Source organism: Gymnoscopelus braueri (assembly GCF_963280865.1).
Source record: "Gymnoscopelus braueri genome assembly, chromosome: 21".
Lineage (NCBI taxonomy): Eukaryota > Metazoa > Chordata > Actinopteri > Myctophiformes > Myctophidae > Gymnoscopelus > Gymnoscopelus braueri.
Window position 1 is genome coordinate 43008618 of NC_137623.1, and position 25114 is coordinate 43033731.

At 42.5% G+C, this 25114-nt stretch overlaps 1 protein-coding gene across 1 annotated transcript; it reads right to left on the minus strand.

Moving 5' to 3' along the window:
• Positions 1-8461: 8461 nt before the first annotated feature.
• Positions 8462-23939, minus strand: LOC308077096 (H-2 class II histocompatibility antigen, E-B beta chain-like). The gene is made up of 9 exons (XM_080417650.1): positions 23838-23939; positions 22921-23004; positions 19909-20163; positions 18607-18875; positions 14990-15206; positions 13428-13495; positions 10716-10820; positions 10116-10172; positions 8462-9342 (listed from the first exon to the last, which is right to left on the minus strand). The coding sequence occupies exons 4-8, from the start codon at positions 18803-18805 to the stop codon at positions 10135-10137; spliced, it is 627 nt and encodes a 208-aa protein (XP_080273776.1). The 5' UTR covers positions 18806-18875; positions 19909-20163; positions 22921-23004; positions 23838-23939; the 3' UTR covers positions 8462-9342; positions 10116-10134.
• Positions 23940-25114: the final 1175 nt, after the last annotated feature.

The window sequence follows — 25114 nt, forward strand, 5'->3', positions numbered from 1 at the left end:
AAGCTTGCGCTTTCCGTGCAATTTCACACGCACATTCCCACTAGGCCGAGGAAGAAATGCCACCCTTTTCACATTGGCCTGTTATAGCGCCACCAGCAGGTATAATTTAGCAAAACAAATTTTTGGAACAAAATGCCTCAAATCATGAATGCAAGGTCCGATTGCCGTGAAAGGCCCAAGAAGAAATGGCACCCTTTCACATTGCCCTATTAATGCGCCACCAGGAGGCCACAATAACCTACCTAACCTGGCGGAGACCTTTTCTAGTTAAATTCTCTGATGCTTTGTTTCCTCATATGTAGTTAATAACATATTAGAGAAACAGATTTAGTTTATTGTTGTTTAGAGTTGCTAGGGAAGGGAGATTTAGTTAGATTTAGTTTATTGGCATTTATAGGGAAGGGAGTTGACAGAGAGAGAGGAGTGAGGGAAAGAGCAGATTTAGTTTATTGTATTTGTATTGTGTGTAAAAAAAAAAAGAAAAAAAAAACGTTAGTGTAATTGTATTGTATGTTTATAGTGAGTTGAGAGAAGGGCGTTGAGAGTGAGGTGAGTGAGTTTATTTAGTTTGTAGTTTATTTCAGTGTTAGTTTTAGTTAGTTAATACAGCCATGCCAAGAAAGCCTAGGCTCAAACGGCCTCTCCCCGCGGCTGCTCTGCCGAGTAGCACACAGAGCGCCGCAGGCTCTTTACGGCAGCGAACCCTGGAGGAGTCGATGCAGTATTGGATCAAAAAAAAGGCCCTGCCGCAGACCGATTCCTAGCTTTCTGGTGAAGATGAACCTCGTGTCGAGGCTGGACCGGAGAGTGTCGGAACCGACACACCTCCACCACGTCGCAGTGCCCGAGTCACAACGGATCGGGACTTTCGAGAGCGTCGTGAGGTCGTGGAGTCTCCATTCAATTCTCAGAGCTCCACAGTCTCATTCTCAGACGACGCGGATTCCGCGGATGTGTGGGAACCCATGAGAGAGGATCTTCCTGTCCTTGACAGTGGTAAGAAGAACTATTAATTCATACTATTCTTTCATCTGCTTTATATATTGTTCATCGCTCAAACCCAACACGAACGGTGCGCGTCAAAGGCCCGCTGCGCAACTTGCAGCCTAGCCTCCAGATAAAATGACTGTGTGTGTGTATGGCCTGATAAAACATATAAAATGTATAAAAATCCATTTGTCAAAGGCCCGCTGCGCAACTTGCAGCCTAGCCTCCAGATAAAATGACTGTGTGTGTGTGTGTATGGCCTGATAAAATCATTTGAAAATGGCAGATCTACAAGCTCATAACGCGTTGCTATAAAAATCATTTGAAAATGGCAGATCTACAAGCTCACAATGCATCGCTTGCGACGTTGTGAGCTTGTAGATCTGCTATCTTTTTTATTACACCTCAAAGTTGGAGCACTCGGTGTGCGATCTACTTTATTTGTGTTCATCGCCAGCTCAAATTCGTGTTATGGATGTGCATGTCGTACTGTATAAAATGTATAAAAATCCTTCGAAAATATAGTACATTGGATGTCTTATGCTAAAGCAAGAACTTTAGCATAAGACATCCAATATATATATATATAGCATAGGAAAAAGTATATGGTGGTAATGATGACAATGATGACAATGATGACATATTATAAATCATAGCAAGCAACACCATGTCATTGAAATGCTATTTTAGCACGGGTGATGGAGGCCAGGTGCAAACAGCCCCCCTCCCTGCATGTGCTTGAACTGTCTTAGATCAAAGCCCTGAACTGAAAACAAAGGTCATGTCATGTAAACAGCAATGTTTACATCTTCATGAGGTTCTGTCAACAAGCATGTTCACTTACCTTTGATGTCATTTCACATCAAATGGTGGTAACTTATGCATGGTAACCTATGTAGGCTACTGTATCTTTTGATGTGTGGCTTATTGTAAGTAGCTCTGGATAAGAGGAGCGTTGATTTGATTTTGTGTAAATCACAGACATTTACCAAACTTCCAAAATCTCACTGTTTTCAGACAACGAGGAGTAGCCCGGTTGCTTAAGACCAGATTTTTGAAAAAGGGGGACACGGCTGACAAAAGCGCCACATTTTTTTTACGTGTTCTCCATCACCATAAGTTTCATTTTGGACGGGGAGCCACACCATCAAGATGGCAGAAGGCGGCCATCTTGGATTACAAAGATGGCCACCATGCAATATCTATAAAAGCCAATATCTCGGCTTCCAAGCCACTTAGAAGGTCAATCTTGGTGTCAAAATATACATTTTCTGGGACAAGGAATGCAATAAAACTATAGGGAATATCAATAAGTGACTAATTCAGCCAATATTAGATAATTTGGTAAATTCTGGCAATATATGTACACAATTATGCATGCTTCGTCTAGATTATGCACAACATCTGTGTGTGTGTGTGTGTGTGTGTGTGTGTGTGTGTGTGTGTGTGTGTGTGTGTGTGTGTGTGTGTGTGTGTGTGTGTGTGTGTGTGTGTGTGTGTTTATTAAACTTAAACAGATCTGACTCTTGTTATTTCCTATTTTTCCTATCTATTTTGTAGTATCGTTCCTATTGTTTCCTGTCTGCCTAGTTACTGTTTACGTGCCTTGTCTCTCCTCCCTGTGATTATTAGTTATCTCCACCTGTGTCCTGTTAGTCCCTAGGGTGTGGGTGTGTCTGGATCTGGTTCCTGCCAGTGTGATCACCTGCATTCACTCACCTGCAATCATGCCTACAGTACTTAAGCCTCAGTCTCTCTCCAGTCTCTTGCCAGATTGCCTTGTGTTTACCCAAGCTCTCAAGCATTGTTCAAAATCAAGTTGTTTGCCCTAACTGATCTCTGTTCTGTTTTCTATACTACGTTTTTGCCCAGCCCTTGCCGGTACCTCTGCCTTCTCTGACTGCCCCTTTGGTTTTCGACCCCTTGCCTTACACAGTTTAGATTATTGCCTGCCCCTTGCCAATCTCGTCTCTTGCACACAATGGATTGGGCTTTGTAGATCTCCAAAAGAGTTGATGTGGTCTGGGATACTTACATCACCAGCAGCATAAAAGAGTCAACAAGGGAGAAGCGTGGCAAAGGGATACGACGGAAGGTGGCTGGTCAGAACAAGCTGCCGGGGAATTGGCCAGATTTCCTGCGTGATCCTATAAACAAGCAGGAACTCTTTACCTTTCTCTCTGGGAAGATTGCATCCACCGCCTGGCCAGAGGGCAAGCTGGTCTTCATCACATCTGGCATCACAGTGGTCGGCACAGACACCAGCCACTCCATGCTGCCATGTAACCACGAAGAGGCCGACACCAGGATATTGATTCACCTGCTTGATGCCCTGGAACATGGCTGTTCTACCTGCTTGATACGCACTGTGGATACGGATGTTGTCGTTATCCTCATCGGCAAGTTCCATGCCCTGCTCACCAAGTATCCAGCTGCAGACATCTGGGTTGCTTTTGGCACTGGCAAGAACTACACCTATGTTCATATAAAAACCATCTGCCATGCTCTGGGCAAAGACAAGTCCACAGCACTTCCCATCTTCCACTGTTACACAGGCTGTGACACAACATCAGCATTCTGCGGGAAAGGAAAGAAGTCAGCATGGGTGGCATGGAAGTCCTACCCTGAGGTCACCCAGGCCTTCAACTACATGGCAGAAAATCCATACACTTCAGTGACCATAGATGCCCAACACTTTCAGCTTCTTGAGCGTTTCACAGTCATCATGTATGATAAGACAAGTGATTTGGAATCTGTCAATGAAGCACGGCGAGAGTTGTTCTGCCAGAAGAACAAAGCGATGGAACACATTCCACCAACGCAAAATTCACTGTTGCAGCACGTGAAGCGAGTTGCCTACCAGTCTGGGATCTGGTCCACGTCTGAACTGGCCCAGCAGCCGACACCCAGTCCAGAAAGATGGGAATGGACATTGGATGACAACAACCAGGTCTGGCTTCCTGTGTGGAGCATTCTACCGATGGCGTCAAAAGCCTGCAATGAACTGGTCAAGTGCGGTTGTAAACGTGGTTGTGGTGCAAGGTGCTCATGCAAGAAGGCACACTGGAATTGCACAGAGCTTTGCAGTTGTCAATGTGACAGATAATTTGAATGTCAATTCACTTCATGCTCCATGCTCCATTTTCTGTGTCTGACTGCTAACCGAGTTGAAAATTATGTAAATATGTTGCTAGAATGACCATATTTATTTGATCGTGGCACAAATAAACATCTAGTGGAATTCTCAATAGCTTTATTGCATTCCTTGACCCAGAAAATTTATATTTTGACACCAAGATTGACCTTCTAAGTGGCTTTGAAGCCGAGATATTGGCACTTATAGATATTACATGGTGGCCATCTTTGAAATCCAAGATGGCCGCCTTCTGCCATCTTGATGACGTGGCTCCCCGTCCAAAATGAAACTTATGGTGATGGAGAGCATGTAGAAAAAATTTGGCGCTTTTGTCAGCCGTGTCCCCCTTTTTTTGTTAACAGCCCTGACTAGAGTTGCCTGGTGCCAGTGGGGCTTGGGGCGCTACAGGTGGCTGTGCTGATGTGGGCAGCAGTAGTAGTGACGGTAAGAATCATTTTACCTTACCTTACATCATAAATTCATGGACCAGCCTGAGATATGCTGGGAGTGTAAATAATACTAATGATTTTGATCATATTTCCTAAACTATTTTCTATTTTACTACTGTGATTTTAGAAGAGGAGGGGGAGGAGGAGTTGGAGAAGGAGGAGTTTACCTTACCACCTGTTGGCAGATCCAAGAGAGGTAAGAAAAAAGTTCTTGTGCTGAATAATAGTTCAAACTGTGACTGTGACAGACAATAGTATCTTTTTATATATATTTATTGCAAGCTAAAAGGATGCTCTCTGGAGCAGAAATCTCTGTAGCCTTTTATGTTTCTCCTCAATGGTATCAGATATGTGAACCATAGTTGTTACTAATTATCCATCACTTACAGTACCACACAAATGAAAACAAATGTATTTTATAGTAATTATGTATTCTATAATTTACAGGTCGGCAACGGAGCAGAGGTGGAGCTTGTGGCAGGCCGGGGCGTAGCAGAGGTGCAGGACGTGGTAAAGGACGTGGGGGACCCAGTCCAGCTGCAGATGAGTAGAAGGAAGCTTTCGATGTACTGGTCGACTGAAGACCTCTACTCTACCCCCTTCTTCAACAAAACTATGAGTCGCAACAGGTTTCAAATTATCCAGCGTTTCCTTCATTTCAGTGACAATGCTACACCTGTACCTGGCAAGGACAGGATGTTCAAAATCCGCCCAGTTTTGGATTATATTGTCTCCAAATTGTACCAACCAAACAAAAACATTTGTATAGATGAAGGTACATTGCTGTTTCGTGGGAGGCTAAGTTTCAAGGTGTACAATCCCATGAAACCTATCAAATATGGCATAAAATCCTACATCGTGTGCGACTCTGAGACAGGATATTGTTTCAATATGAGGCCATACTGCGGTCGTGGAGAAGAACAGATTCCCCTGGTTGACACAGTGGTCGGTCTTCTGGATGGTTTAGCCGGTAATGGCCACAGATTATACATGGACAATTTCTATAACTCTGTAGGCATGTGTGACTTACTGCTAAACCTCCAGACCCATGTCTGCGGTACACTGCGGCGGAACCGAGGCGAACCACCACTCATTCGAGAGCTCACTACTGCTGACCTGAAAGTTGGAGAGATCATTACAAGGCACAACAACAAGGTGATGGTCTTGGGGTGGCGGGACAAGAACATTGTGAGAATGATCTCCACTTTCCATGAAAACGAGACCGAGAACGTCACAGTATGGCAGAAAGGCCGGAAGGATGAGCCGAGTCGGATAGTGGATAAATCGAAGCCCTCTTGTGTTGTCAGTCCATGAACGGGGTGGATAGATTGGACCAGAGCATTGCGTACTACCCGTTTGTCAGAAAGTCCAACAAGTGGACAAACAAATTTGTAACCTATTTGTTGGAAATTTGTATGTACAATGCATTTATCATTTACAGGAACAAGCATCCACAGGGCGAATGCAAATGTCTTCTAGAGTTCATGAAATGTGTGATAAAGTCCTGGACCAGCCCAGCCCAGCCCACCCAGAGAGCTGCTGGGGGTGAGCTAGAAGGGAGGAATGCCCCTCCACCTGTAGTGGCGCCTAGGGCAGAAAGGGCACCCTTCCACGACCCTCAGTCTAGGCTGGAGCCCGACTTGGCAGGCCATGTACTGGCAAAGTTGCCTCCCACCACCGGATGCGCGGGACCACGCAGGCGATGCAGGCTTTGCTCTATACCACCCAATCGGAGCGAGACGAGGTGGTACTGTAAAAAATGCAATGTGGCCTTGCACCCGGAGGAGTGTTATAAGAAGTACCACTCAGAGCCACAGTACATGCCAACTGCTACAAGATCAAGGCGACGCGTTGTGAGCTTGTAGATCGGCTATTTTCAAATAGCCAAGTGTATAGGGTTACTAAAGTTTTCAAATAATTTGTGGAGTAAAAGTGCAATGTTTGTCTCTGAGATGTAGTGGAGTAGAAGTATTGAAAATTGAAAACGGTGAAGTAAAAAAGTTTTACATTTTTGTACCTGTACACAAGATGCAATAAAGTACAACCTTGAACATCGAATAGTATTGTTTTTTATATGTATACTGGAAGCAAGCTAATTATCCCTTTTCTAAAATAAATGGTGAATAGTTTTTTACCTCTGGGTTTTGTGGACACTATTTTGTAGACTGTATATATTGTTTATATTCTGTTTCATGCCATTGATGTAGTGTGTGTGTGTGTGTGTGTGTGTGTGTGTGTGTGTGTGTGTGTGTGTGTGTGTGTGTGTGTGTGTGTGTGTGTCACAGGTAAATTGGCATTCCAGGTAAATTGGAAGTGGAGCGCGAAAACAAGCGCTTCTTTTCCAATTTACCTGGAATGCCAATTTACCTGTAACATATATATATATATATATATATATATATATATATATATATATATATATATATATATATATATATATATATATATAGTATTTGTGACACAAACAGATATGCAATAGATTTAGTGCACTGAAAGATGCACTGGGCTGACACTTCACAACTGATCTTTGAATGTAAAACTCTGTAAAAAATTACTTTGATTTTATTTATTTTTATTTTTTTGTAATTAGTTTGATAACAACTAAGGTTCACATATCTGATACCACGGAGGAGAAAAATTAAAGGCTACAGAGAGATTTCTGCTCCAGAGAGCATCTTTCACTAAAAGCCTGTTATCTCAGGTTTCCATTTGAAAAGGGCTGATTTTGCTGAAACCAAGCTGTACTCAACTGCTGATAAGTAAGGAACCGTACATGCTAGCAACTCACTTTTTTCCCCGGGTAAAGTAGACAGCCACACCTCTTTTGAGATATTTTGTGTAATTTTAGTCAAAACACAACATGTTCTGTGAGTCTTTAAAGATGGGGAAAAATGCTCAGAATCTCTGGCACTGGGCTGACACTTTACTGAAAAATACTGTATGAGTGAAATGTAAGAAAACATGACGCCCAATATGTGTCTTATTCCTTTATTGATATTGTGACATTCCATTCAAGCCAAGCTAATTCAAGCCAAAATCTAACATCTGAACTTCAAACCATTCATGATCAGGGGCGCATATCCCAGGGGGGAAGGAGGGGACATGTCTGACATGTTCCTCCAATAAAATAAATGATATAATTAAAAATCTATATTTAATAAAAGCTGATTCCACTTTTGAAATCATTCTCCCATAGAGTAAGTAAACACAATACTTTTTGAAGGTTTTGTTTTTGTCACCCGTGTGTCCTGATCATCAACAACTGACAAATAAATGAATCCACAAGCTTTTTATGAACTGACAGGCAGCCCTGCCCAGTTTTCTTAGCACTTTAGATATTGGTAATTAACAGTAGGAATTGATTACTGGATGTATTGATCAAATCAGGTTCCAAAAATAACAGATGTCTGATTGAACTCATCAATCATCAACATTAAATCAGATAAACAGACAAACCTAAATGTTCTAAATATCATCTAACTCAGTGTGTCCTGTCAGACCCCCTGCTGTGCAGAGGTCATCTGACTGTTTAGTTTAGATTTCTCAAATGATGTGAAATAATCAATGTTTGTAAGACCTGCAGTTAAACATGGAGGCATGTTAATGTGTTTGTTGTTAAATCATGTGATGTCAACCTCTAATGGATTATTTACATCATAACATTATAGTTTGATTCATGCATTGAACATGGATTTGGTGTTTTGTTTTGTATACCAAATGTCAGACAAACTGTAATCATTGTGAACATTATTATTTTAATCATTGAGAACATTATTAGTTAGTTTAAAATCCTAACGTTAACTCTAGGTTGGTGTAATTATTGATGAGAAGATTCCTTGTTTGTGGTTCCCTCCTAAGTTGTAATGAGATCTGATCTCCCCTCTTCATGTGGGGTGGGGGTCAATGAGAGCCCCCACCAGCTGACCAAGCTCTGAAGTCCTTTGAACACTAGCAAATGGTACTGTCTCTCTATCTGATTAGCAACTGTATGTCAGGAAGCCTAGACCTGATGTCTTCAGGTTACAATGGAGATGTAAATCACACTTCACCCCAGGGCAGAGTCCCTGAGTAGCAGATGCCAGGCTGGGTCTGAGTCAACAACACATTATTCCTCTGACTTTAGCAAGGTTACATTTCTATATGGTTTTGACTTGCATACTGTTAAAATATAAGCAAATAATGACCAATATACCACAGGTCAATTATAAAATAATAAAACCTTGTTCACAAACATGGCTGACTGACTTCCATTCAGATGGATGTTAATGTTATGAAGAACTCTGATTGAGTGTGTAATCATTTATTTAATGTTTCAATATAATGTATAGTGTAGTTTCCTGACGACAGAAACTATACAAAGTAATTTGATGAACCGCCCACACTAATTGGGACTCCCTCTTCCTTTGGTGTGTCGCCCAGGTGGCGTCTAAACCCTGACCTTTAACCTCACAAAAACTATGTCTATAAACCTAACCTTAACCTTAAACCCTGACCTTTAACCTCACAAAAACTATGTCTATATAAACCTAGCCGTAACCCTGACCTCACCTCAAAACCATGTCGACCTGGGCAAAACACCGGGAAAAGACAGAGTCCGTACCTTGGCTAGCCAATTAGCACTTTTAAGGGACTCATTTGTGAAAAAGGTTGATGTCATCATTGTGCTGCTGTTAAGAGTATTTAAAAGCTGAATGGACACACGTGTATTTCCTCCTCTCTCCACCAGGGGGCAGCAATGACTCTGCTTCTCTGAAAACACACCCAGGTGTTCTGTGAAAAGACAATAAACCAATAAGAATCAGCATGTATTAACTGTGTGACAACACTTTAGAATAACCTTCCCTTATAATAGTACATTAATCATTACCAAATCTATTATTCATGACTTGTTAAATGTTTGTTAATGGTTAGTGATTTAATGATTTAAAACTATGTTATAAATATTTAATAGATCATGAACAAATAGTAAACTACTTAAAAACCTAACCTCCCAGCAGCCTCCCTTTAACTACAGTAACCATCAAAGTAGATACAACTCAGTCCATTCAAACAACATTTGACCAATACTTTGTCAATAGTGTATCTTAGCAGGAAGGGCAGCTCAGTTGGTAGAACACTCTCCTTTGGACCACAAGGTTCTGTCTTTGATCCTGCTAGTGATGGAATGATCAATGTTTTTAATTAACTTAATCATTGGGTTCAGTTCAGTTCACTGAAATGTTGTGTTCAATGAACTGAATCATTGGGTACAGTTCACTGAAATGTTGTGTTCAATGAACTGAATCATTGGGTACAGTTCACTGAAATGTTGTGTTCAATGAACTGAATCATTGGGTTCAGTTCACTGAACTGTTTAGTTCAAATGATTGGTTCAGAGTTTGGCTGCATTGTGTCGTCTCTTCACTGAACTGACTGAATCACCTGAATGTCCTCTCAGGCTATGGGATCTACACTCCTGCAGGCTGTAAAACATTTTTATATTTGATTGATGATGATTGGTCCAAACTGCTAATAAGTTTAGTATAAAGAAAGAGGAAGTGAACCTGGGTGTGTGGGAGGAGTCTAAAGATTCTCATTTGTTGTCGGCTCCAGAATACGACCTGATAGAAGAAGAAGAGAGACAGTTACACACAAATTAATCCTATGTACTGTGTACTATTGTGTGTATCTCTCCATAAAATGCATTAATGTACACACAATAACACAACAACACAACAACAACAACATTATGGTCCAGTCATCAGGGTCACATTATGCATCAGAACTAATGTGAACATTTGACTATTATTTAGGACTAAATGTAACACTGATGTATTAAAGCTAAAAGTGACAACATAGAACACACTTTGACCTCTAACTAGGTTGTCTAAACTGGTCTAAACCGGTTAAGGTTCTAAACCAATATAAACCATTTTAGGTTGTGGCTTTACATGTTTGTTTGTTTGTTTGTTTGTTTGTTTGTTTGTTTGTTTGCATTTCTGTGAGGGTTCCACATGTCATGTGATCCTGTTGATCTGACTTTATTCATTCCACTGATAGTATAATAATTAATGAAACATGTTATTTAAACATGCTAATAACTTTGTTTCTTCCACTGGTAGTATAATAATTAATTAAACATGTTGATTAAACATGTTAATCACCTTTTTTCCACTGGTAGTAGATGAATCCAGACAGGAACAAGACCAGACCCAGAAACAGACCTGATGCTCCCATGGCCAGCTTGTACTTCACTGGCATGGACTCATCTGACAATACAAATATTATATTATATTACATTATATTGTAATGTATTATATTATATTATATTACATTTTGTACTCAAATCATTTCTTCTGGGGGGGGGGGGGGGGGGGTGTCCATGGGACAACATATTTTGAGGGGGATCAGCTGTAATGTTGGGGGTCCTTGACAATAGAAAGTTTGAGGACTACTGATATTATAGCAAACATTGTTTTTCATTTAAAAAATGAAGACATTTGTTGAGACTTGCACAAATGTTCTCGATTTTTCTAAAATAGCAGATCTACAAGCTTGTAGCACGGCACTCAGCGCCGCGCTACAAGCTTGTATCTGCTATTTTTGAATAGCCCAAAGTATGAAATAACGGCTATAGCTGAATGATAAAATTATACAGATGTGTTCCTGGACTGAATGGGTTAAGTAAGTAAGCCTTGCCGAGCCATGTGACCCCATAGGGGGAGGAGCCTATCTCCTGTTTCTGTAGCATGAGGCGGCTTGATGTGACTCTAGTCACAGGGACTTGCCCTCCCAACCCAACCCTTGATGTGACTCTAGTCACAGGGACCTACCACCCCAACCCAACCCTTGATGTGACTCTAGTCACAGGGACTTACCCCCCCAACCCAACCCTTGATGTGACTCTAGTCACAGGGGACTTACCCCCCCAACCCAACCCTTGATGTGACTCTAGTCACAGGGACTTACCCCCCCAACCCAACCCTTGATGTGACTCTAGTCACAGGGACTTACCCCCCCAACCCAACCCTTGATGTGACTCTAGTCACAGGGGACTTACCCCCCCAACCCAACCCTTGATGTGACTCTAGTCACAGGGACTTACCCGCCCAACCCAACCCTTGATGCTGAATGCCAAGCAGGGAGACATTGGGTCCCACTTTGATAGTCTTTGGTACGACCCGGCCAGGGATCGAACCCTGACCTCCCAATCTTAGGGCAGTCATTCTAACCACAAGACCATTACCATTGATATTAATGCAGCATTTATTTAAGACCAGTTCCATCTCTCAGGGCTGTTCTCATACTTTACAGTCACTTTCAGCCCCTTCACTCCAGCAGCTTCTGACCCCGATGTGGAAATTCTATAAGTTCTATAAATTCGATAAATTCGATACATTCTATACATTCTATAAATGTCTTTGTACCTGCAGCTTTTAGTAAACTAAGATGATGTACCTCATCTAGACGTGACACTTAAGCTCTAAGTAGGTGAGGCTCCTGTCATGACCTTCTTATTAGAATGGTTACTTTTTTAGGATGTTTTATTGTATTATTGTCTCCGCCAGGCCGAAAGGCATGGCGAGAGAGTATGTTTTCCACCCCATCCGTCCGTCCGTGTGTCCGTGTGTCCGTCCGTCCATCTGTCTGTGAACAGCTAATCTCCGGCACCGTTGGCCCGGTCGCTGCAAAACAGTGCACACACACTCCCTGGATGCCAATTCAGAACCTCTGGCCCAAGTTTTGACATGGGCCTGTTATAGCGCCACCAGGAGGCCGATTTGTGCAAAACCAATTTTTTAATATTACTCCTACAGATAATATCAAATCAGTACACAGTATCTCTATAGTCATGTGATCAACACGGATCTGTCCGATTTTCCATATTCCATCTTGATTGGCTAAAGTTGCCTTCCAAAGTTTGCAGGATTGGCCCGATTTGAACAAAATGCCTCAAATCATGAACGCAGCTTGCGATTTCCGTGAAATTTCACACGCACATTCCCACTAGGCAGAGAAAGAAATGCCACTTGAACATTTTCAAATCAGCCACATGGTGGCGCTATAACAGGCCGATTTGCGTTTCTAACTATAACTGCACCGATCTGCGTGAAACTTTGCATGCACACTCCCTACGGGCCAAGGAAAAACATCTGCCCTGCATTTTTCACATTTGCTTTTTACAGCGCCACCAGGAGGCCGACTTATGTAAAACACATTATTTTATACTACTCCTTCCAATTTTATAAAAATTTCACGCAAATCGGTACACATGATCTCTATAGTCATGTGATCACGACGGATGTGTTTGATTTTTCATATTCTATACTGATTGGCTAAGATTGACATCTAAAGTTTGCATTATTGGCTTGTTTTGAACAAAATTCCGCAAATCATGAACGCACCGTCCGATTGCGGTGAAACTTAATGCACTCACATTCACACTATGTTGAGGAACAAATGCCACCCTTTTAACATTGGCCTGTTATAGCGCCACCAGCAGGTCTAATTTAGCGAAACAAATGTTTTTAACAAAATGCCTCAAATCATGAATGAAGTCAGTGTCCGATTGTCGTGCAAGGCCTAAGAAGAAATGGCACCCTTTTCACGTTGGCCTATTATAGTGCCACCAGGAGGCCACAATAGCCTACCTGACCTGGCGGAGACCTGTGCTCCGAGGAGCACTTTTTCTAGTTTTAATTGATTTTTATTTCTGGTGTCTGTATTATTGTGTCTTGTTTTTAATTTGATTGCTTTGTTTCCTTTCTGCAAAACAAATGTACCTTCAGGTACAAAAAGAGAAAAATCTTTGAACCTTTAAAACAGAGTGTAGTGTAACACATTACAGTAGATTACAGTAGAATAAAGTAACTGACCCCAGTCAATCTTGATAGGCACGGTCAGGCTGGGATGTTCCACCATGCATGTGATCTTCTCTCCTGATCTGTAATACGCACGCACCCACGCACGCAAGCATGCACGCACGCACGCGCACACACACACACACACACACACACACACACACTTTTCTGCTGATGATCCTCTTCAAAAAGCACAGCATGTTTTCTATCTGAGGAGGATGATCAGTACCTCCACCACGGTGCAGACGGGGAACCACGGTGCAGAGGGGGAGCACCGCGGTGCAGAGCGGGGGGAACCACTTGCAGAGGGGGGTCGGCACTACGGTGCAGATGGGGGGGGGGCGGGTAGGGGGGGGGGGCGGGCGTTGGGAACCGCGCGGTGCAGAGGAGGCACCACGGTGCAGAGGGGGGCACCTCCACTACGATCAGTAGTGGAGGTGGGGGCACTACGGTGCAGAGGGGGGAACCGCGGTGCAGAGGTGGCACCACGGTGCAGAGGGGGGGCACCACGGTGCAGAGGGGGGAACCACGGTGCAGAGGTGGGGGCAGCACGGTGCAAGGGGGGCACCACGGTGCAGAGGAGGGCACCGCGGTGCAGAGGGGGGCCCGGCGGTGCAGAGGGGGGCACCACGGTGCAGAGGGGGGGCACCACGGTGCAGAGAGAAGGCACCACGATGCAGAGGGGGGGCACCACGGTGCAGAGAGGAGGTCACCACGGTGCAGAGGGGGGCCACCGTGGTGCAGAGGGGGGCCACCGTGGTGCAGAGGGGGGGCATCGTGGTGCAGAGGAGGGCACCGTGGTGCAGAGGGGGGAACCACGGTGCAGAGGAGGGCACCACGGTGCAGAGGGGGGGCACCACGGTGCAGAGGGGGGCACCACGGTGCAGAGAGGAGGGCACCACGGTGCAGAGGAGGGCACCACGGTGCAGAGGGGGGGGCACCACGGTGCAGAGGGGGGCACCACGGTGCAGAGGAGGGCACCACGGTGCAGAGGGGGGGCACCACGGTGCAGAGGAGGGCACCACGGTGCAGAGGGGGGGCACCACGGTGCAGAGAGGAGGTCACCACGGTGCAGAGGGGGGGCACCACGGTGCAGAGAGGAGGGCACCACGGTGCAGAGGAGGGCACCACGGTGCATAGGGGGGGCACCATGGTGCAGAGGGGGGGCACCGTGGTGCAGGCAAATAGTTAATGGGCTATTTTCAGCAAGTGAGTAACAATTGTTTTATTCTTAAATAATATATGTATAGGTGTCTATTAGTTGTGTATTTCTATGTATAAGTGTCTATTAGGTGTGTATGTCTATGTTAGGTGTGTACCTGGGTGTGTACTCCAGGTAGGAGTGGTACTGGTAGTACCAGCAGAGGTGTGTATTTCTATTTATAAGTGTCCGTTAGGTGTTCACCTGGGTGTTTACTCCATGTAGGAGTGGTACTGGTAGTACCAGCAGAGGTGTGTATTTCTATGTATGGGTGTCTGTTAGGTGTGTACCTGGGTGTGTACTCCAGGTAGGAGTGGTACTGGTAGTACCAGTAGAGGTGTGTATTTCTATGTATCGGTGTCTGTTAGGTGTGTACCTGGGTGTGTACTCCAGGTAGGAGTGGTACTGGTAGTACCAGTCTCCATCAGACAGCTCATCGGTAGAGGAGAGACCAGAGGTCAAAGGTTCTTCATCTCTCAACCAGGTCACCAGGATCACTTTAGGATAGAAGTCGTAGCTGCTGCACCTCAGCATGTGAGTGTGTTTACCACCACCAGGGGGAGTCTCTGACTTCAGTCTCACTTTGGGCTCCACTGGATACATAAGTTTATTATTATTATTATTATTATTGTCTCCGCCAGGCCGAAAGGCATGGCGAGAGAGTATGTTTTACCCTCCGTCCGTCCGTGTGTGTGTCCGTGTGTCTGTGTGTCCGTGTCCGTGTGTCCTGTCTGTGTGTTAGCAGCTAATCTCTGGCACCGTTGGCCCGGTCGGTGCGAGACTGTGCACACACACTCCCTGGATGCATGGGCCTGTTATAGCGCCACCTGGAGGCCGATTTGTGCAAAACCATTTATTTACATTACTCCTACAGATTTTATCCATACGTCATGCAAATCGGTACGCAGTATCTCTATAGTCATGTGATCAACACGGATGTGTCCGATTTCCCATATTCCATCCTCATTGGCTAAGGTTCGCTTCCAAAATTTGCAGGATTGGTCCGTTTTGAACAAAATGCCTCAAATCATGAACGCAGCTTGCGATTTCCGTGAAATTTCCCATGCACATTCCCACTAGGCCAAGGAAGAAATGTCACCCTTTTTCACATTGGCCTGTTATAGCGCCACCAGCAGGTAATTTAGCAAAACACATTTTTGGAACAAAATGCCTCAAATCATGAATGCAGAGTCTGATTGCCGTGAACGACCTAAGAATAAATGGCACCCTTTTTACATTGGCCTATTATAGCGCCACCAGGAGGCCACAATAACGACCTGGCGGAGACCAGTGCTCCAAGGAGCACTTTTTCTAGTTATTATTATTATTATTATTATTATTATTATTATTATACCAGTCATAGGAAAATGTCATTATCATTAATAATTGTATATCATCTAAATGAGATCCAAATGATCCAGAAAGCCGCAACAGTTTGGTCTTCAACCAGCCAAGTTTTCACGTTTCCCAGCTCTCCCCTGTACTGTACCACACTCCCTCCATTGGCTCCCAGTTGCTGCCCTCACAGAGTACAAAGCAACCAAATGTATGACACCCCCATATCTTCAAGCCAGATCCACAACCCCAGATCTACAACCCCTTCCGCTCACTCAGATCAGCTAAAAGAGCATGGAGCGTGCTTCTAGTAGCTGTAGCATGGGCAGAAGGCAGAAGCCATGCTGGAGTAAGATAGTGATGTTATGTTCTGTGATGATAGGTGATACTGTGATCTTATGTAATGTGATGTGACATGTTATATGAACGTTGGGTTTATACTATACAGGGAAGTGGGTTATTTTGGAAAGAAGTAAGAAGTTAACTAATGTGAATGTTAATAATGTGACTTGATTATTGAATATTTAGTAATGATTATATTTAGTAATTTGATTTTGATGTTATTACGTGATTTAAAAATGTCAGTGAGAGTTTGTTCAATGAAGGACACACATGCATTCTTTGCAGAGGCAGTGTGTGATACTGAGCGATTTAATATCTATTTTGCAGAAAAGCAACAAAAACTAGAAAAAGTGCTCCTCGGAGCACAGGTCTCCGCCAGGTCAGGTAGGTTATTGTGGCCTCCTGGTGGCGCTATAATAGGCCAATGTGAAAGGGGTGCCATTTCTTCTTAGGCCTTGCATGGCAATAGGACACTGCATTCATGATTTGAGGCATTTTGTTTCAAAAATGTGTTTTGCTAAATTAGACCTGCTGGTGGCGCTATAACAGGCCAGTGTTAAAAGAGTAGCATTTGTTCCTCAACATAGTGTGAATGTGCGTGGAAAGTTTGACCGCAATCAGACGCTGAGTTCTTGATTTGCGGCATTTTGTTGAAAACAAGCTACTACTGCAAACTTTAGATGTGAATCTTAGCCAATCAGGATGGAATATGAAAAATGAAACAGATCCGGCTTGATCACATGACTATAGAGATCATGTGTGCCGATTTGCGTGAAATTTGGATAAAATCGGAAGGAGTAATATAAATAAATATGTTTTACATAAATCGGCCTCCTGGTGGCGCTATAAGAGGCAGATGTAAAAAATGCAGGGCAAAGGTTTTTCCTTGACCTCTAGGGAATGCGCATACCAAGTTTTACACAGATCGGTGCAGTTATAGGAAAAAACACAAATCGGCCTGTGCCACTTGAACATTTTCAAGTGGCATTTCTTCCTTGGCCTAGCGAGAATGTGCGTGCAAAGTTTCACGGAAATTGCATGCTGTGTTCATAATGTGAGGCATTTTGTTCAAAACGGAGCAGTCCTGCAAACTTTGGAAGCCATTTTTAGCCAATCAGGATGGAATATGAAAAATCTGAAAGACCCGTTTTGTTTAATGACTATAGAGATTTGAGACCAATTTGCGTGATGTTTGGACAAAATCTGTAGGAGTACTGTAAAAAAATGTGTTTTGCAAAAAGCGGCCTCCTGGTGGCGCTATAATAGGCCCATGTGAAAACATTGGGGCAGAGGTTCTGAATTGGCATCCAGGGAGTGTGTGTGCACAGTTTCGCTGCGATCAAGCCAACGGTGCGGGAGATTAGCTGTTCACAGACGGACGGACACACACACACACACACACACACACACGTACACACGGGCGGACGGACGGACGGACGGACGGACGGACGGACAAACAGGGGGTAAAACATACTCTCTCGCCATGCCTTTTGGCGTGGCGGAGACAATAAAACAAATGTGTAACACCAGTTGGAACCAGCAGCATATCTTTCTTAGTCCCGTTTCACATAAATTGTAAATTGTAAATGTCAGTGTTTGGCCACCAGATGGCGCCAGAGAACAAAATGTCATAGAATACTGCAGATTTTACAATATTCTACTGTTTTCTACAACATGCATTCATATAATGTAATTTAAACATATTAGATAATTCATTGTAACACAGTGCTTTACATAAACTAAAATAAACCAAGCAATATCATTTAATGAAAATAGTTTGATTGAACAAGAGTAGAAACAAACAAAACAATACACATAATCCTGTAAAATATTACTGATTATTGATTAAAAACATACACAACAAACTAGTAAAGGCAATAATTAAAATATAAAATCAGGTGATGAAATGAAGTGTATAGAGGTGTGTTTTAGCCTGTATGGTTCTTTTTTAAGTTAATTAAAAAAATCCTGGTGTCTCTATTTTAGGCAGGTCATTATGTGTAGGTGAAAACACTCAGAAATAGATCTATAGGCCTATGTTTCATTTATACTCGGTATACGATGGTGACACCACTTGTTGAGAACTTGTAAATCTGCTATTTCCACTGCGTGACAGCGTGTTAGGATACAGTATAAATCAAGCTTAAGTGTTTAGGAGGATCTGAAATGTTTCTCAGAAGATTAAAGAATGTTTTATAATCATTATAAGATCAATATTAACACCATTAATCATCTCTGAATAGAATCATTTATTATGATTTCATGTTATAGTTTATGAGGTGATGAGTGTTGAGTGCTGCTCTGAGATCAGCTCACCTCTCTTGTTCAGAACATTGGAGTAGTAGTTCCCAATGTTGCGTTTGCATCTCTCTCGTTCTGCTCTGAACCCATTTTGGTATACCAACCAGGTATTCCAGCGCTCTGCGTTCTTCACACCATACTCAGTGTATCCAACAAACTGATCTACTCTACTGTCCCACCTGATGATCTCATCACCATCGAATTCAATGACCATATGTACTGTATGTCCTTCAGCTCACTGGAGTTAAACACACAGCAGGAAGCCTCATAGTAAACATATCCTTCTGGAAATACACAATTAAAAAGGTCATTAATGTTCAGTTTTATTATCATCTGTATAATATAAACAATGGGCTAACTGCCCCCCATCGGCCAAATATGTCACTATATAAAGTCTAAAATAGGTTCAGGCATGTGAAATATGGAATTAAAATGTTTTGAATGTATATTGAATATCTTAAATATTGAGATTGAGCTACCAGTTAAGTTTTGTTTCTCCATGTGTCCAGTTGTCTAGCGTGGCTGAGTAAACAAGGACTCTGTCTGTCTGTCTGTCTGTCTGTCTGTCTGTCTGTCTGTCTGTCTGTCTGTCTGTCTGTCTGTCTGTCTGTCTCTCTCTCTCTCTCTCTCTCTGTCAGACCCCGTCATGTATTTCCAGGAAAACAGAGATAACACTTGCAGTTATTTTGAGAGCGAAATGCCAATATGATACGATATGATGAATACAATATGATGATGCCAATATGCCAACAATTTTGATACGTTTTATTTTGGTGTGTTTATCTTGATTTTATTTGTGTGTTTATCTTGATTTTATTTGTGTGTGCGTGCGTGCGTGCGTGCGTGCGTGCGTGCGAGCGTGCGTGCGAGCCACAGCCACAGAGTAATAGGGTGCTACTAGCAGCCCACACACTGACTGCAACTCACTGTGAGAGACAAGGGAGCGTCTTCAGGTGAATGGGAAATGTGATTAAGAACCATTTTAAGCTAATTAAATGACAATAGAATAGTTAATGAGTGGGACCACTCAACCCCCCTCCTACCCAAAGCTAGCTACATTTACAGCAGGAAGCCACATGGGAGCTTCACAGAACTGATTCAGTTGTGTGTGCTCATGTATGAAAAACATACTATATAGCCTACGTTAGTGTGTGTGTCTCATTTATTCCCCCGCCTAGCGTAAATGTGAAACTCAGAGGTCACTCGTTATCATTATTAAAAGGCTATTGAAGTCCACATTCTTGCTGCATTTTCATTCATGTTAAATATATTCAACCGTTTTAGTTAATAACTATTGCGTTAATAGTATTCATGTACCTTTCACTAGTGGTTTCTTCAAGGCAGTGCGAACGCTGTCCAGCTGGTCTTTGCAGTACGCCTGATCAAGCAAAGCTCTTTCATAAGCTGCTGTGAAGGTGATTGGATCTACAAACGGAGGCTGAGGCTCCACCACCTTCCCCTTGTTGAAGTCTGCATAGAACAACACTTCACCATCCAGTGCAAACATGCTCTCTTTATATGAGTCTTTAACTGTGTCTGAACAGCCAAGGACTTTAATCTGCTCATGGAACACTGGAAATAAAACAAAGATGAAATTAAATTCAACAATAAACTTCTTCACAGTGACAATAACACATAATCATCATGTTAAACAATCATGTTTGGTTCTTATATGACGTGAAAGGTTGGATATTAAAAGTAGCTTCCTGTCAAACGTTTATTGTCTCCGCCAGGCCGGAAGGCATGGCGAGAGAGTGTCCGTCCGTCCGTGTGTGTGTCCGTCCGTCCGTGTGTGTGTAAGGCTGTGAACAGCTAATCTCCCGCACTGTTGGCTTGATCGCAGCGAAACTATGCACACACACTCCCTGGATGCCAGTTCAGAACCTCTGCCCCAAATATTTCACATGGGCCTGTTATAGCGCCACCAAGAGGCCGATTTGAGCAAAACATATTTTTTTACATTACTCCTACAGATTTTATCCAAACATCACGCAAATCTGTACACAGTATCTCTATAGTCATGTGATCAACACAGATCTGTCTGATTTTCCATATTCCATCCTGATTGGCTAAGGTTGGCTTCCAAAGTTTGCAAGATTGGTCCGTTTCGAACTAAATGCCTCAAATCATGAACGCAGCTTGCGATTTCCGTGAAATTTCACACGCACTAGGCCGAGGAAGAAATGCCACTTGAACATTTTCAAATCAGCCTCATGGTGGTGCTATAAAAGGCAGATTTGAGTTTTTAACTATAACTGCACCGATCTGCGTAAAACTTTGCACGCATACTCCCTAGAGGCCAAGGAAAAACATCTGCCCTGCATTATTCACATTAGCCCTTTATAGCGCCACCAGGAGGCCGACTTATGTAAAACAATCTTTTTGAGATTAAGCCTTCACATTGTATCCACATTTCACGCACACTGGTACACATGATCTCTATAGTCATGTGATCAAGATGGATCTGTTTGATTTTTCATATTCCATCCTCATTGGCTAACATTGACATCTAAAGTTTGCAGGAGTGGCCCGTTTTTAACAAAATGCCGCAAATCATGAACACAGCGTCCAATTGCGGTGGAACTTTGCGCGCACATTCGCACTACGTTGAAGAACAAACGCCACCCTTTTAACATTGCCCTATTATAGCGCCACCAGGAGGCCCATGTTTCTTTTTTATATTACTCCTACAAATTGTGTCCAAACATCATGCAAATCAGTACACATTATCTCTATAGTCAAGTGATCAAGATGGATCTGTCCGATTTTTTATATTCCATCCTGATTTGCGAATTCTGAACATTGCTGGCCCACAATAACCTACCCTGACCTGGCGGAGACCTGTGCTCCGGGGAGCACTTTTTCTAGTTCAAACTGAAACTGATTAAAATATTTGTATTAATTTCTTTATTTTTATTATGGAAGTAATTCATACAGATTTTTTTCCCATGATGTCACAACAACGGTTCCTAACATCTGTTTTAATGTTTACGTATTTGGACCAACATTCAAGATTCAATATTGCATATACAGGTAGTAAAGTGTGTGTGTGTGTGTGTGTGTGTGTGTGTGTGTGTGTGTGTGTGTGTGTGTGTGTGTGTGTGTGTGTGTGTGTGTGTGTGTGTGTGTGTGTGTGTGTGTGTGTGTGTGTGTGTGTGTGTGTCTGTGTGTGTGCCTGTGTGTGTGGTTGAAGGTTCTCACTGGAAACTCCCCAAATGTTAATTTCACTTCCTTATTCACTCAGCAGCCAATCAGAATTATTATATAATTTAACATCACCAGTTAATAGAGAGAGAGACATGTTGATATGAACGAGAGAGAGAGAGAGAGAGAGAGAGAGAGAGAGAGAGAGAGAGAGAGAGAGAGAGAGAGAGAGAGAGAGAGGGAGAGAGAGAGGGAGAGGTGGGGGTAGGCAGGCAGGTAGGCAGGCAGGCAGGCAGGCAGGCAGGCAGTTAGTTGTCACATGATCCAGAAGCTTTTATCACTTAAACCATTCTCTGGACTACAAGGTAAACTAATACTGCCACCTACTGGACTGATGAGCACATATCATCACAACCTCCTTCCTTTAACGTCCATTAATAAAAAAAGTTATCCAAAACAAGTGTAATTACTGCTTTTTATAATACTGTGTGTGTGTGTGTGTGTGTGTGTGTGTGTGTGTGTGTGTGTGTGTGTGTGTGTGTGTGTGTGTGTGTGTGTGTGTGTGTGTGTGTGTGTGTGTGTGTGTGTGTGTGTGTGTGTCTGTGTGTGTGGTTGAAGGTTCTCACTGGAAACTCCCCAAACGTTAATTTCACTTCCTTATTCACTCAGCAGCCAATCAGAATTATTATATAATTTAACATCACCAGTTAAGAGAGAGAGAGAGAGAGAGAGAGAGAGAGAGAGAATGAGAGAGAGAGAGAGAGAGAGAGAGAGAGAGAGAGAGAGAGAGACAGACAGAGAGAGAGAGAGAGAGAGACAACATTGCCACACAATGCTAAACGGTGTGATTGTGTATGTATATTATGTGTCTATTAGAGGGTCTTCGGGTAAGCATGTTACCCAAAATAATAAATCCATTTACAAGAAGTGACTCCGGGTCACTACTCCGGGTGACTACGCTAATACCCGAGTGGACCCGGCGATTGGCAGCCACAGCTATCAATCACCCCCGCCCCCCCTTTTTTTTCTCCCCTGGGTCAGTGGGAGGCGGGCTGCCTGCGTGATGTTAGAGTCATAAATAGGTTATATGTTTGTATTGTGCATTGTTCATATTTGGTTTTATATAATAACAGTAGATATAAATGTATGTATTATATAATAACATAAATATATTAATGTACTTACTTCCTGGGATCGCTTTGACATGAAGTACAGAGGATAGGATGAGGAGGGTGGCTGTAATCTTCATCCTCACTGATAAAAACTGAACTGAATTTAATAGATGAGAATAAACAGATGAGAATAAACAGATGAGAATGAGAATAAACAGATCAGAATAAACAGATGAAAATAAACAGATGAGAATACACAGATCAGAATAAACAGATCAGAATAAACAGATGTTTACTGAAAGAGAAGTTCTTGGGTCTGAAAGAGAATGAAGGAGGACTCGTTCTGTAGTTTAGAATAATCAGCCAATCAGATTAAAGATATGATGTTACATCATCTGTTTCCAGGAAGACGATGGTCAGGATTATTGCACATAATCATGAACAGTATATAGCTGCTGCTTATGCACCTTATGTCTTATGTACATACTGTACCTTATGCACCTTATGTCTTACGTACATACTGTACCTTATGCAGCTTATGTCTAACCTCATGTACATACTGTACCTTATGCACCTTATATCTCTTCATATACATATTGTACCTTATGCACCTTATGTCTAACCTCAATTACATACTGTACCTTATGCACCTTATGTCTCCTCATGTAAATAATTTACCTTATGCACCTTATGTCTCCTCATGTACATACTGTACCTTATGCACCTTATGTCTAAACACATGCACATACTGTACCTTATGCACCTTATGTCTCCTCATGTACATATTGTACCTTATGCACCTTATGTCTAACCTCATGTACATACTGTACCTTATGCACCTTATGTCTCCTCATGTACATACTGTACCTTATGCACCTTATGTATAACCACATGTACATACTGTACCTTATGCACCTTATGTCTAACCAGTGGTTTAGTTCATATCTATCCACCAGAAGACAGTGTGTAAGTGTCAACAGTGTTAAATACCTCACATGTTCGGTTGGGGTCCCCCAGGGATCAATACTAGGACCAATTCTGTTCTCACTGTATAAAGCATCTACCTGATGTGTGTAACAGTGTACATGTCCAGATGTATGGCCATAAGAGAGAGTCCTGCGTTTACATCCTTTAAGTACAATCTAAAATAATGGTTCATTGATAACAAAACTTCTTGCACTTTATTTGACAACGCATCCTGTACTACTTGAAAGCAATACTGCACTTTATACACAAACCACTTTAGTATACAAATGTGACCCACCACTACACAGAGCCTGTCATTGCAAATGTTTTCATTGGAGTTTGTTCATGTCATATGAAAGCAGGGAATCATGGCTACACATTGACATATTGATTGTGCAGTTTGTAGGAGTAATGTTTTACTAAAAACTAATAGTTGGAATGGATTCAGGACCCCTGAAAACCTGTGATTAGACACCCCACAAGTTCATTTTGGCCAATTAAACATTGTGTGTGTGTGTGTGTGTGTGTGTGTGTGTGTGTGTGTGTGTGTGTGTGTGTGTGTGTGTGTGTGTGTGTGTGTGTGTGTGTGTGTGTGTGTGTGTGTGTGTGGTTAAACTCACCACTGAAGCTTCTGGCTGGAAAATGAACCTTGAATTTCACTTCCTGATTCACTAAGCAACCAATCAGAATTAAAATTGTATTAAACATCATCAGTTACTAGAGAGAGACATGTTGTGAACAACCTGACACACTATTTGTTTGTTTGTTTATTTGTTTGTTTGTTTGTTTGTTTGTTTGTTTGTTTGTTTGTTTGTTTGTTTGTTTATTCATTTATTTATTTATTTATTTGACTCTTGTTGCTAATGTCAACATGTTTTTCATGTCAATAAGGACACTGTAACAGAGAGGACCTCTGTTACTATGTTAAACATAGTACAGCATATGGGCACTTCAGATATTGGCACTTTATTAATCTCCACAGTTGTATTTTGCACAGTCCTGATTTTAATGTTGATTGGATACATTTTTGAACAACGGAACATTTTGAATTAGGTTTCCTGTTGTGTTGAGCTGGCCACTCAGCTAAGTAGTTCCACCTGGGGACAGAAATGTTTAGTGGTAATCAGGATGGTCAGAGCAATGCAATGTGTAGAATAGGAATGAGTGTAATAGAGACTTGAGTGCAATATGTATGGAGGTGTAAGATAGGACAGGTAATGTTGAGTGACGATTGGAATCTTAACAGTTACTGTTCAAGTGGAGCTGTTCTGTCCAGTGTAATTGGGCTGGACCAAGTCATA

Coding starts and splice junctions, on each gene's coding strand:
- LOC308077096 (XM_080417650.1), bottom strand. CDS start 18,805: ATGGTCATTGAATTCGATGGTGATGAGATCATCAGGTGGGACAGTAGA. Junction 15,207..18,606: donor CAATGTTCTGAACAAGAGAG/GTGAGCTGATCT, acceptor TTATGTATCCAG/TGGAGCCCAAAGTGAGACTG. Junction 13,496..14,989: donor TACCTGGAGTACACACCCAG/GTACACACCTAA, acceptor TGCGTATTACAG/ATCAGGAGAGAAGATCACAT.